The sequence below is a fragment of the Panicum virgatum genome, chromosome 1N, assembly GCF_016808335.1.
Source record: "Panicum virgatum strain AP13 chromosome 1N, P.virgatum_v5, whole genome shotgun sequence".
In the NCBI taxonomy this organism is placed as follows: Eukaryota; Viridiplantae; Streptophyta; class Magnoliopsida; order Poales; family Poaceae; genus Panicum; species Panicum virgatum.
In genome coordinates, this window is record NC_053145.1 from 8,360,322 (window position 1) to 8,374,691 (window position 14,370).

Sequence of the window (14,370 nt, forward strand, 5' to 3'; positions counted from 1 at the left end):
TAAAAAGCAATGATCTACATGATACGCAGCACACCAGGTTTGCCTCACCTCATACATTTACATTTGACAAAGCCACGAGTCCTCTTTGACCTTATTGTCAGCCAGGAACACCTGCCATTTCCTCTCAATCTCTTCTATGGAGCAAAGGTCATACAAAAAAACCCTGAACGCACCCTTCAGTGTATCATTGTGAATATTTCGCACTAGGTTCAACTCAATATGCCATCCGCGTAGCCTATGCGGTGAATTTGGCCACACCACACTGATTGCTCTCTGCATAGCAAGGTCTCCATCAGTGATCACGGAAACAGGATGCTTCTGAGCATTAGTTTCGGTAAATGTTTTCAGCAGCCACACATATGACTCAGTATTCTCATGAGAAATAATTCCACATCCGAAAAGAACTGTGCGGTGATGGTGATTCACCCCAACAAAAGGCACAAGGGGCAGGTTGTACCGATTTGTTTTGTAGGTGCTATGAAATACAACGACATCACCAAATGCTGCATAATCAAGCATACATTGAGTATCACACCAGAACATTCCCTGCACGTGTCTTTTCCCATCAGTCATGTACTTGAAAAAGAACTCAGAATCTCTGTTTTGTCGTTCCTTCAGGTGACTGATGACTGTTTGAGCATTACCATCAACAATTATATCCTGCTTATAGAGATGGCAGAAATTATACAAGTCCCTTGATGTATAGCCAACTTTGTCTTACCCACCGTACTACATTTTCATAATTTTAAAAATCTGGTGTTTGCGGATTCCAGCAACCCCCAGCTCCACAATTTCAGCTTTCTGCGCATCGCTGATTTTTCGATGTGAATGCAGCAGGCAACCAAGGTCGGCTGGAACCAGCGGATGGTTGTGCTCATCGATAAAATTCTTCACGTACCACTGCCCGGTGTTCCTGTTCAGTGCAATTACAAATTTTGCAGGGCATCCAACACGAGTTATATCCTGTGGCCTCTGCTTCTTAATCTCCTTCTTCACGTACTTCGATCTCTTCACGGTAACCTTGATGACTGTAAACATACCTCCGAAGGGTTAGCTCAGTGTGCTCACTGTTCCACTCAATATAGCTTTTCCTCACACTAAATCCTTTACCAAGTGTGTATGTGTTATAAAATTGAAATCCTTCATTTTCGTTTGCGAACATCTTCCTAACAATTTCATTGTACTCCAGTAAAGCCTCAAGATCCGCCATTTCCTCCTGCATCCATCAACAATATTAAACAAATTAATGATTGCAGTATACTGAATAATTCCAGTTATGCTGCATAAACATTGAAATCAAAGATTGTAGTATAAAACCCAAAGACCAATGAGATGTATATAATTCACATATAGTTAGCCTAATACAAATTTCAGGGTGATTTAGATGAAGAGAAATAGGGAAAACTCAAAAAAGGCATAAGCAACTGGATACAATAGAGCTAAGAGAACTAGATGCAGCAGAGCCAAAGGCAACATATCAATAGCCACTTGTTTGAACTGTAATATAAACCAGAACTAGTAAAAAGTAAAACCAGTAAACTTTAAGATGTATGTACAATACAGACCAATTACATGAAGTGAACAATATTATTACAGTCATGTTAGTACTGTGAAGTTATACAAGTTAGACTGTAGAGAGAATGATGATAGACAAAATATATATATTGTAGACCACTATATATAAAATGTGCTAATGACATTATATTGTTGTGATGCACAAATATATAGGACACTAATCTAAAGAAGGGTTTCAATTGTAATCAAGAAGCCAATCAGATTGAGGCATATACATTAATGGAACAAACAGATGAAGGGTTACAATTCTTATACATGCAGGAGGTATAATTACTGTCACTTGAGAATGCAGACTACGAACAAAAAATTTCGCTACAATCATTGAATACCATCTTGAACAAGATATCATCTAATCATAAAACAAGGCACACAACAAGAGAAGGCGGCGTCCAAGTACCTTTGGCTAGATGATCAAAAACGAGGTAGCTGTCGGCTGACGAAGCAAGCGCAGGCGGCAATGTAGTAAGGAACACAACCAGCGGCGTCCAAACCCTACTCGCGCGGAGTAGGGCGACGACCTTTAGCGGCGGGAGTGAGGGAAGGGCGGTCGACACAAAGAGCAAAGGCGGGGCCGAGGGAAGGGTGCGGCGGCGGCTGCGGCGGCGGCGATCCGCCAGGGGAGACTGGGTGAGGCAGGACAGTTGCCCCGGGCGTGGGTTTGGTGCGAGGAGGAGGGGGGCGTGGGGTTTCGGGGGGGGGGGGGGGTTGGCGAATTACAACAGTACCCTTCCGCCCCTCAAATTAATTAAATTAATTATTTTTGGGAGGCATCAAGAGGCACCACCAACCATTGTAAAAGAGCTCTAGCTTTCAATTCTGTTCAAATCAAAATAAGCTGACAACAAGCTATATTTGTTAAATAAAAACTAGGCAACGCCTCATGCTGGCATGCACCCACCCATCGTAGATTATTGTGTCAGTCCCGTGTGCTCGAGGCCCTCTGACATTTCGACACCTTCGGGCGGCCACGCATACTTCCAAATTTCCAATCTTTTTTTCAAAGATCCGGACAAGTTCTTGCTTATATTAATAAGAAGAACCACAAATTTCCGATGCAAGTCCAAGATTATCACCAATAATGCCCACCACCTACCACGACTTTTATGTCCCCGTCATTTTCTTTCTGTCACGCCCCCTCTCCCAAAAAGACATGTCATGGAAAAAAAGGGTTCAAAATTACAGAGCGCTCTTGGCATCTTGGAATAGATTTTTTTGTACAATTTATACTTAGCAGGCGAAACAGTAGCTGCGTGCATCACGACGACGACAACAACAACAGACCACTCTGATCATGTCACCTTCAGATAAATTTTATAGGACGAGGAGTCTGGATGGTCAGCGCGAGGCCAAGTGGATGGAGGGCGACCGCGTACTGCAAAACTGGAGTGATGAGGACTGTGTTAGAATCCTAAACCGATCAAATAAGGTATTTCTACTCGAGAACCAATGGGAAAGGTGATAATTATAGATAAGGTGTTCAAATAGAGTTCACTGCACAAATAAGTAATTTTTGGAGTCAGTTCCTGTATAGAACAAACTATGTTAATGCTATTTACGTCGTCAATTCTTGTATTAAACCACGGTGAAAATGCCATCAAACTATACCGGCGGTGTTCAGTATTTGACATGGTACTACTGAAAACCCGCAGTTGTTTTTTTAAACCGACGCTCATGCGGGATCTGTGGTACTCCCTCCGTTTTAAATTATAATTCATTTGATTTTTTTATCTTAAATTTAACCACTCATCTTATTCAAAAAATATGTGCAACAAACATAGTCAAATTTATGAACTTTTATTAATAAAGTAAGTCATAATAAAAGAAGTGATATTTTGTATACATTTTTGAAGAAGATGAGGGATTAAATTGGGATAAAGAAATCAAATGAATTATAATTTGGAACGGAGGGAGTAGTTGTTGCCGTGAGGACAAGCTGCTGCCACAGTAGCCTCAGGTAACTGCAGCTGAACGAATCATTTTCCATTTTGATATATCGATCAGTAGGGTTTGCCCCTCCCATTTCATAAACATGTGGAAGCTATGTATGGTAAGCAAAGGGATCAAAGCAGGGAAAGCTGCTCCTTGGAAGAGATGCAACAATGTATCCTATGGTATTAGTAGGCAAAATGGGGGTAGGATAGTTTACGGTCGACCGTAGGGAAGGGTTCCTACGGTCGATTTTCAGACCGTTATTTTTTTCCTTTTTTAGTAAAGTTTTGTCTTTTTCTAAAAAAAATTAACAAAAATTTCAAGAAAAAATTTAGAGAGGATAAAAAATTTCAAAAAAAAATTCAAGAGAGATGGAAAATTTTCAAAATTTTTTTTGAAGAGATAGAGGAAAAATTAACGAGAAAAATATTGTGCAAAAGTTAATTAGATAAAAATTACATCAAAACAAAATGAGGTAGAAAAAAATTGTTCAGATTATATAAAAAAAGAAAAAAACAAACCGGCGGCGGTGGCGCCTCCTCCCCGCCACCGGCTCGCCGCCACCGGCGTCGCCGGCTCGCGGCGCCTCCCCGCCGTGCCGCTTCCCAGCGCCGCCGCCGCTCGCCCTGGGGGGCGGAGCTCCCCCAGCGCCGCCGGCCCCAGCGCTCGCTGGATCTAGAGAAGAGAAGGCTCGCTGGGGGGCGGAGCTCCCAGCGCCGCAGCGGCGCTGCCGTCGCCGCCGCACCTCCCTGCCGCGTTGCTCCCCTGAGGTCGGAGCCCGGCATCGGGCCGCTCGCCCTGGGGGCGGATCTGGGGAAGAACGAGAAAAGAGAGAGGGGAAAGGGAATCTGAGAGAGAGAGAGGTGGTCGGCAGAGGAATTGATAACATCACGTGGGTATGGGGTCCACCGCATTGATGAAAATCGACTGTGTCTCTCCAAACTTGCGGTCACCCGCAAAAACAGCTTTGGGGGCAAAATGCGTCCTTCTAATTTATGTTGAAGCTCCACAAAGGGAGCGTTCTCGGCTACCAAGTTTCCCCTAGTCACGACCACCTTAGGCTCGTCAGAAAAGCTCTTGCCAAGCAAGGAATGAGCCATTAGCACTTAGGCCAGAGTCACGCTCCCGTCACCTTGACAACATCCACTACGGAGTTTCTTCGCTAAAAAAGGGGTGACTGCATCCCCTGACGTGCGAGTTGCTGAAGCCGCTCTACATCACCAATCGGAGGGTTATCAACGTCACCCACCGGAAAGGTCCGAAGCCTCCTAAGCTAGGTCAAGGTAGAGCGCGCACACACTCTCTGTCCACTAAGGTCTTCACATGCACCAAACACTCTAATCATGCAATTTATTTAAGCCTCGGATGTGATCACTTACGTCCTCTTCCTTTTGTTTGATATTACATCGTTATCGATATATGAAACCCATGTGAGAACGTACGTGGTGTTCTTTATTATTCTTATAGCCAGGTTCATTGAATTGAGCTGGTGTGTCACCAACTCACCATATATCTCAACCCGTCGCCACAAGAGTATTCAGTATTCACAAACACAAACAAAAGAGGACAAAGAAACCGAGAGGGCAACAATGGCGGAGTTCGCTGTTGGGTTGACCAAGACGGCGGTGGAGGGGACGCTGAGCTTGGTCAAGACGGCGGTAGAGGAGGAGAGGAGGCTCAAGGACAAGGTACAGAACGACCTGGTGTTCATCACCGGCGAGTTCGAGATGATGCAGTCCTTCCTCCGCGTCACCAACAGGGAGCGCGCCGGGAACGAAGTGGAGCTGACCTGGGTGAGGCAGCTCCGCTACCTGGCCTTCGACGTGGAGGACTGCGTCGAGTTCGTCGTCCACCTTGACAACAAGTCGCCCTGGGGGTGGCTGCGGCGTGTGTGGCAGACGCTCTACTGCCGCGCACCACCGCTGCCCCTGGACGTGGCGGTCGCCGAGATCAAGCAGCTCAAGGCCAGGGTCGAGGATGTGAGCCTGAGACACACGCGCTACTTCCCCATCCGCGACGCCATCAAGCCTGCCGCTGCCACGCCACCGGCAGAGGAGCCGGATGCCACCTACCGATCAGCATTCCGGAGCCTATCCGATGTGTGGGAGGCTAATGGGAAGCTACGGCGCAACTTCACCAACCTCCAAGAGTTGATCGACCGTGAAGATGATGACCTTAATGTTATCTCCGTGTGGGGAGGTACAGGAGGTGATCTTGGGACGGCCTCCATCCTTAGGAAGGCCTATTGTGACCCAAAAATCTGCCGAGAATTCAAAGGCCGCGCCTGGGTGAAGCTGATGCATCCCTTCAACCACGATGAGTTCGTGAAGAGCTTGCTGACTCAATTCTATGCAAGCTCTCACCAAGCAGATGTAGATGTGAATTTGTGGACAAGGATGAAAGCAGAGGCTACGGAGGACGACTCAATCAAAGCTAAGCTCATGCAGCAAATGACAGAGCAAAGGTACCTTGTCGTCTTGGAAGATGTATTCGCGGTGGCAGAGTGGGATGTGATCAGAACGTACCTGCCAGACCGTAAGAATGGTAGCCGGATAGTCGTGTCGACCCCGCAGTTAGGGATTGCCCTTTTGTGCGCAGGGGAGCCATACCAAGTATCAGAGCTCAGACAGTTATCTCAGCAACAACAATTTCTTTGTGCCTTCTCCAAAAAGGTAAGCTTATAATTGGTCGATAGCATAGCATAATTATATTTACTCCTTACTTTCATCATAAATTCTAGAGGTGCAAATGGGTACCTTTTAGATATCCACCACCTCTTTTATTTCTAAAGCTCATTTTTGCGAAACTAGTACAAACTTTTAAACTAAAAAGGAACGGTGAATACCCCACCTATTTGGATACCTATTTGCACCCCTAATAAATTCTGATAGTCACGTTTAGATCTCAAATCTAGCTAGTACTTGTACAATAATGTCCTCATCCTTTATTTAGACTTAAAATCTAGATCTCGTACCATCCTAAACACTTGTTATATTCTCTCATGTCCATATAAGCACAACATTTTTGCACACTGGCATGGTCTCCGAAACACAATTTTGATCACGAACTATTTTCTATAGTTAAATGCAACACATTTGTATTATGATAGAAGCACACATATCAGGCTAAAGTTCTAAATATACTGTCTACTTAATTTTTTTAATTATTGGCGGGTCAAAGGTTGATATGTCTAAAATGTTTAGTTTCTATGGAGATGAAAGAAAACACAATATAAGGAATCGAGTGCTCATAGCCTAAGAGAGGCAGGAGTGAATCAGACAAACTTAAAATCTTAACCTACGGCTTCAAGAAGTTTGCATAAAACATAAACTAGATTATGCTATCTATATATGCATCTGTAGTTCAACTAGTGTGAAATCCTCATACCAAAAGAGTTTTGTAACATATAGCCAATCCTAGCAAGATGTTACTCTAAGAATGTAAAGGCACACAGGTTGTAAGAAGAGTTGCGGAAACGTAAAGAGTTGTTGAAGCACTTAATCGAGAGTATTGCTTCTCGGCAATCAAGTCTCTTCCGGAAACCCTTAACTTGCCACAAAGGCTAGGCCACCAAGGCTCACGCTAAGTTTCCCGGACACCTTGATCTCGCTTGCCACTAAGGAGCTTATCCATGAAGGATGGTGGTCTCCACGTCCCCCGCACAAAGCCGTCAACGTCGCTCCACACCAAGCAAACAAGCTGTAGGGGTTAATAACTTGCCGGCGAGCCACCAAAGCTCCAAGGGTCCGGCACATCGAGATACAAGTTGTGGTTCACTCTAGAACCAGCACACAAGGCGCAACACCTTGCTCTCTCTTACTCTCTCACAAACTAGCCTAGCACTAACACTCTCAAAGATGTGCTAAGGACTAAAGATGTGATCACTAAGCTTAAGGGTGGTTTGGAGACATTATCTGGTGTGTTTGGGGTTCCTCAAGACTCCAGCAAGCTCAAATGATTCGGGGTGAGGCGTATAAATAGACCACCAACTCAACAGAGTTGTTACTCCAACGGCTAGTAAAACCTGCATAGTGTTGGCTGAACCGGTCAGCCTGCTCAGATATAGCCATTGGGTCTGCACTGACATGTGCGTAGTAGCCGTTGGATTATTGACGTTATTGCACCAACGCACCTCGGTTCAACCGGTGTTGAAGGCTTCGTCACTTGCTTCTTGACATGCTCTTTGGACGATGGTCAGACTAATGCACCGACACCTCTTTTCAACAGTGGCGGTTTAACCGGCGCCTCAGTCATTTCTTGACTTGATAACTATGTTGCCTTGGCATTGCACTGATGCATGATGTCAGTTTAACTGACAGTTGATGTCGGTTTAACCGGTGCCACTAGCTCTTCTTCACTTGGCCTCAACAATGCACAGTTAAGTACACTGACGCTTACTAAATTCAAGACGTCGGTTTAACCGGTGCCTTGCTTCATGCTGAACTCATCCAATTCTATATTTCTTTAAGCTCTTTCTTCATTTCTTGCTTTGCTACAGTTTTGTACTTCATCCTTCCTTCGGACCTAGTATCGTTCACTTAGTAAGCAAGTAGGTATGCTATGGCGACTCTTTCACCTCCCACTCCACCTCTCCCACCCTCATCCCCTCCTCTCCTTGATGCCACAAGCCCCACCAGCCTGCCGGCGCTCACCTTGATCCTGGCGGCCACCTCCGTAGCCTGTTCCCTCTCTCCTGGCCGCAGCAAGGAGCTGCACTGGTGTCACGATACCCCCCCCTGTTTGGCAGTGGTGTACCCTACCCACATTCAAGGAGGCCCTACTGGCAAGCATTACCGCTCCAAACCCGGCGGCGCCAGCAGGTTCACTTCCACCCACTCCGGCGTGCTCTGGCGGGGTGTCTCCTCGTCTTGTGTTGCAGCTGTGTGACTCCCTGAGACCTCAGCGCGACCCCGGACCTGACGCGGATGGTTGGAGGTTTGTGATCAGTCGCCGTATGCGTAAGGAGTCCCGTCGGTTGGAGAGCTAGCTTCAATGACGCGTACCTGCTGACCTCTGTGGAAAGTGCTTCATTTGTTTCTCTTCTCATCAAAGCGTGGCGTCATGTCGTTCCAGCGTCCGATGCTTTCGGTGACAGGCTACGGGTCATCGAAGCTACATACACTTGCCTAGAATGGCGTGTGGCTCCTCCGAGGGGCCACCATCCCAGACCCGTCTGACAGTCGATCGCATGCGCACTGCTGCTGGTGAACCAAGCTCCTTCGGTGACCACACCAGCTGCTTCCATGGTCGCTCCTGGGGGCGTTGCCGGGTCTGGCCAGAGTAGGCGGCGCTCCCGCAAGCGACACAACAATTGGAGCACCCCGACTTCATCACCCTCGCCCACCCCGAAGGATTCTGGTGATCTATGCTACACCTTCTGTGAGAACCGCCCAATTTGATACTATTTTAAACGAACCGCCGGTCATTATCATCCAGATGGGAGTTAACACGTGCTTGCCGGAGAGCGTGCCACGTGTTATCCCACATCTAGAGACACGAATAACCGACACGTCATTCATCCAAAATAATATCAAATCCGGTAGTCCCTGTATGTGCTCCAACATACGCCCAGGATTCAGCATATAAACATACCGTTTACAAACGAATACATCACCAAAGGACCACAAAGAGCAGTTTTACAAAAACAGAGTTCGAAACTTAATATTACAAGTTCAATATAGGTGGGTTTCAAGCTTCACTTACAAGCCTTGGGCTCATGATAGTCATATTAAACAGAAACGTAAAGTTTATTGCATTTACATACTCTCACGGAGCTCGATTACGATAAAGACTTACTAAAGTAATGATGCATTGCTCAAGGATATCATTACAGCCACCATGACCTACTCTTCCCCCGCGTTTGGATCAGTGGGGTAGAAGTGGCCGAACACCACTTTGGGCTCACCTGCAACAAGGTTTAGAAAGCAACCAGAGTACAAAAGGTACTCGCAAGACTTACGCAATTACATATACAAGGATCATGCAATGGCTCAAGTAAAAGCTTTAAGGTTAAGTAATTATTGCATAAGTATTAGCTCTCTACACTATCACCTATCAGAATTAATTGATCTTGCCCAACCCCAAACACTTTTAGTTGATTAAGAGAGTAATATAATCCATAACTGATCATAGCTGTAACATGAACCAAACCCATCATAAACGATATTCTATGAGGAGTTCATGGGTTAAACAGCTTGCTCATAACCGAGAGCGCGGCAATTCGAATTGATTAAAACCTTGCAAGGGTGTACTACTTTACCCACACGACGCAAGGACCATGCGACTCACCCAACCGGCCAGAGTTGGATAAGGGGATACTCGCGTCAGCCATTCCCAACAAGGCTCGATCATTGAACCTCACACCTAGCTTACGAGTAGAGACTTAGTTCCACCAGGGACGTCTCTAAACTTTCCTACACCCACCTGGGGACACACTAAGCCTCTCTGCATAGCCCGTAGCCACGTATCTAGGACTGCACATCAATGATCAAGTCAAAGAAGGTAATTGGCTTATCCGTACCATTATATTGGATATGTGGTAGCACGGAAAGGTGCTCAAAACCGACGTCGTCCACTCGGTCCTTAATCGATCCAAGCGGACTATGCCCATGTGACTTCATTCTCTAGGCCCTAACATTAAGCTCGAATCTCGATACTGCACTCCACTTGCCCCAGATGCTCAAGTGCGATCAAGGATAATCAGGTAAGTGTGATACTCCAAACCATTCCTTTCTAGCAAGCAATATGAGTATTCTAAGCAGGGTTAAGCATCTAGTCATATTTAGTTATTAACTGTCTAACTGGTGCCAAGGATATGAATAAACGAATCAAGGAAGGAGAATGCATGAAAATAGGTACAAGAATGTAATACGTACATAGTATATATATAACCCAACAATACCCAAGTGAGATAACTAAACTAATCAAATTAAATAGGTGCAAGGGATTATGCTTAGCTGCTTGCCTTGGTTAACTTCAGGTTCGACCACGAACGGGATTCCGGGTTCAGGTTCCACGGACTCGGTGGGTTCCACGGGTTCGACCTCCGACGGCTCGGTCACTAAAATGCATGAATGCGATGCAAGAATTAAGGAATAAACTAAACAGCAAGCATAAATCATGAAACAATTTGAGCATGCAGAGAACTAAACAAGGAACTCATGAAAATTGGTTTCGCAGTAAAAGCATTTTCCTATAAGTAATCATAAATAGATCAATTTTCAGCAACTCTAAGCAAGATAAATCGGGAAAGGCATGCAAACTTATCTAAAAAAATCCAAGAAAATTATCTTAGATACTGGGCATGAAAACAAATCTAACCAAACTGGTTTTGCCATTTTATCACTTTCTTGCACAAAGTTCTATATTAAACCACTTTCGGATAGAGCAAACAAAAACACACTAAAACCCTAACAAACAGTAGTGAAACATACAAAACAACATTTTTCCTAAGTATATCTCAGCGATATGAATCCAACAAAACAAGTTTCGCATTTTTTCGAGGTCTGTAGAATTTTCTACGCATTTATCAACATTGCAGCACAAATAAACCTAAAGAAACCCTAACAAAAATTGCTAGGTCCACCCGAGAGCAGCCACACCCGCCAGGCCAGAGGCCGACAGGTGGGTCCCATGGGCAGGCGCCGCACCCAGGCCGGGTCAAGGCAGGCGAAGCGGCGAAGCGGAGCCGAAGCGGGGCAGGGGAGGCGCGCATGGGGTGAAGGAGGTGGCGGCGAGCCTCACCGGCGGTGGCGCAGGCGAGGAACGGCAACGGACGGGCGGCGCGGCGGCGTTGGGCGGCAGTGGACCGAGGCGAGTGGCAGCGGCCCTGCACGACGAAGCCCAAGGCCGGGTGAGCGTCGGAATCGGAGGAGGAGGGTGAGAGGGAGCTCCCCGTGCAAGGAATCGGTGAGAGGCTCACCGAGGGCGGCGAATCGGCGGCGGCAAGGAGCTCGGGGGCGGCGCCAACAATGGGGATTTGGGGCTAGGGTTTGCGGGGAGAAGGGAAGGATGAGGCCGCGGTGTCATCGTGGAAGAATAAAGGTGAGTGAAGGACGCGCGCGTCACGGCAGTCGAGGATGGCCGGCACGTGGCGGGGTTGGCCGGCGGCGGCGACGCGTGCGGCGCGCGGCGAGGCAAAACAGAGAGGGGAGAGGGAAGGAGGCTGACGGGTGGGCCCGGCAGGGAAAAATTCATTTCTTCCTTTTTTTTCTTGGGCTGTGGCACCTTCGGTGAGGATGAACGTCGGGTTTCAGAGGGTGAGCTGCCTCCTCCACCTCATCGTGTGATTTGCCGCTTGGCTAGTATCTCCCTACGTGAAGATCGTCTAGCCGAGCATGCCCTCATCCTCTCGGTGGTCTCTAACAACCCTGCTGCTCTTCTATTGCTTATCGGGTTGAGATCAAGGAGGACTTGTTGTCCATCCATAATCTTGGACATGCATGTTTCCTCTTGATTTCACCTGACGATCTATTCGTCGCAAGAATTTTCATCGAGGGCCAGTCTTTATGCATTCCTCCTGGTCGCATCATGTCTTGCGGTGGTCGCGCTTCTAAAACACCTTAGTGGCGGCCTTATCCTCAAAGGTGGAAATCGAGTTCTGTGGCATACCATCACATGCTTGTGAGCTGGAAACTACTACACAGTTGCTACACTACTCCAGTAACCCCTATCACCGCCGGTTGAAAATAGTCATCACCGCCGGTTTGGGGAGGCGTTGGATTTAACTCGATAGTGATGAAGAGGGCCATCACCAACGGTTCAAGACCCGGCAGTGATAGTGCAAAGCATCACCACCGGTTCCAGAACCGGCGGTGTTGCCCCGTCACAAATCAAAAAAAAATTGAAAAAATATGCTCCTCTTGCTGCTTCGTGCGCCGCTGCCGCTGCTAGGATGCAGCGCCACCGCACCACCGCGCGCTCGCCCTCCGCGCGCTGCCGGGTAGCGGATTGGAGCAAAGGCAAATCCAAAACTCATTCGTCCATAGCCAAATCCAAATCGATGGATCCTGACCTGAAATCCAAATCAAAACTTGAATCAGGAAGTGGGCAAGGAAGGAAATCAGGGGGAGGAACAAGGAAGGAAATCAGGGGGACGAACGGAGGGAGGCGCAGGTGCCAGTAGCAGTCCGTGCTGCGGCCACCGTAGCCCCACTTGCAGTAGCGGCCCTCGCTGCCAGAGAGGGTGGGGGGAGCAGCGCCCCCGCTCGCCGATAGCTGCGCACCCAAGTTGCTGCCAGACGCCCTGCAACCCACGCCGCCGCAGCCGCAGCTCGCGCCACCGAGCCCACACCGCTACCGCAGCTGCAGCGCACGCCGCTGCTGCCGCTACCGTGCCTCCACTGCTGCGCGCGCCACCGAGCCCATGCTGCCGCTGCCGCTACCCGCGCCTCCACTGCTGCGCGCGCCGACGGGGACGGGAAGGAGAAGGGGCGCAGGGGGTTGGAGATGGGGATGAGAGGAGAAGCAGGTTCTGGGGGGCATCGGTGGGGGCAAAGGATAAGGACTCATGAAAAAATCTAAGGAGAGGAGTGGGACAGGAAGAGGGATCGGGAGAGAAAAAAAATGGGAAAGGCATCACCGTCGGGTTGTAACACGAACCGGCGGTGATGAGCTCGTATCACCGTCGGGTCATGTTACGACCCGACGGTGATGTCTCACCAGGCATCACCGTCGGGTTGTTTTACGAACCAGCGGTGATACTCTCGTATCACCGCCGGTTCCAACTAGAACCGGCGGTGATAGTCTAATACCGCCGGTTCAAACCAAACTGGCGGTGATAAAGTGTTTGTGATGATGAATTCTGTAGTAGTGCTAAGCGACTATTGCGCCCACTGTGTCGTCCACCCTGACATGGTGGTTCAACGTGATGTGTTTCGACTCACGGCGTGGTGTTCCAATTTGGACGATATTCCTCCTCTGATCATGATGGAGCTCCCTAAACCTGAGGTCGCGGGTGTGCCCGAGGTGCAAGAGAAGTGCTCTCTCAGCTATCCAGTGCAAATCTCGGTGAGTGTAACGAACATGGCACCATTTAAGCCATTTCGAATGATTTTGGTGATTGTATGAAACGCAATCAATGGGACTAATGGTTTTGTTAAGTGAACATTCCTAAATCCCAGGGATGAAGTAAAAAGGTCATGCAAAGCAAAACACGAAGAAAGAACTCAAAGAAACGCTGAATTGGAGGAGTTCTACTGAAACCAGTAGCACCGGAAGAACCGATGCCCATAGCATCGGTGCATCCGATGGTTGTCAGAAGATCCGACGCCCTGACTTTGGCACAAGTCTGTGTGCCTCTAGAGATCAAATGAAGAAAGAAGTGAAGCACCGGATGAACCGACGGTGTCAAGAGAGGCATCGGTGCATTCAATGTATTATGTTCCAGATACGATGTCAAGCGCACAAGAGCCAAGCCTTCAACACCGGTTGAACCGGTGGAGCGTCGGAGCAAGGCGTCGGAGCAATGACGTCAGCAAGGGCAACGGCTACATGGAGATCAAGATGCACCGGTTGAACCGACACCATGTCATCGGTTAAATCGGTGGTCACCAACTCAGCTGCAGAAGAGTCAGAGAAGCCAACGGCTAGTTTCAGCTTGTGAGTGACCGGAAGAACTGATGCCGAAGCACCGGAAGTTCCGATGCCTACGCAGAAACTGGCTAACGGCTAGTAATGGCTAGTTCGAGTTGGTGGCCTATATATATGTGCTCCCCCGGCCATTTAAAGCTGGCTGGAGACTCAATACATCACACACACATCCAAGAATACCTCCAAGCCATCCAAGAGCATAGAGTTCAAATTCTTAGTCCTTAGCACAAGCTTTGTGAGTGTTAGTGCAAGATTAGCTCTTGAGTGAGTGATCAA

At 47.8% G+C, this 14,370-nt stretch overlaps 1 protein-coding gene and 1 long non-coding RNA gene across 2 annotated transcripts in view; one reads left to right on the plus strand and one right to left on the minus strand.

Moving 5' to 3' along the window:
* Positions 1–2,368: 2,368 nt before the first annotated feature.
* LOC120655014 lies at positions 2,369–5,344 on the minus strand. Its single transcript, XR_005667249.1, has 2 exons — positions 5,205–5,344; positions 2,369–2,955 (listed from the first exon to the last, which is right to left on the minus strand). It is a non-coding gene; the product is annotated as an uncharacterized LOC120655014 (long non-coding RNA).
* LOC120655012 (disease resistance protein Pik-2-like) overlaps positions 4,583–14,370 on the plus strand; it is a 37,495-nt gene continuing 27,707 nt past the window's right edge. Inside the window, exon 1 of the mRNA XM_039932732.1 lies at positions 4,583–6,176. Within this exon, the coding sequence (XP_039788666.1) occupies positions 5,094–6,176 (1,083 nt within the window). The 5' untranslated portion in view covers positions 4,583–5,093. The remainder of the gene's footprint in view (positions 6,177–14,370) is intronic.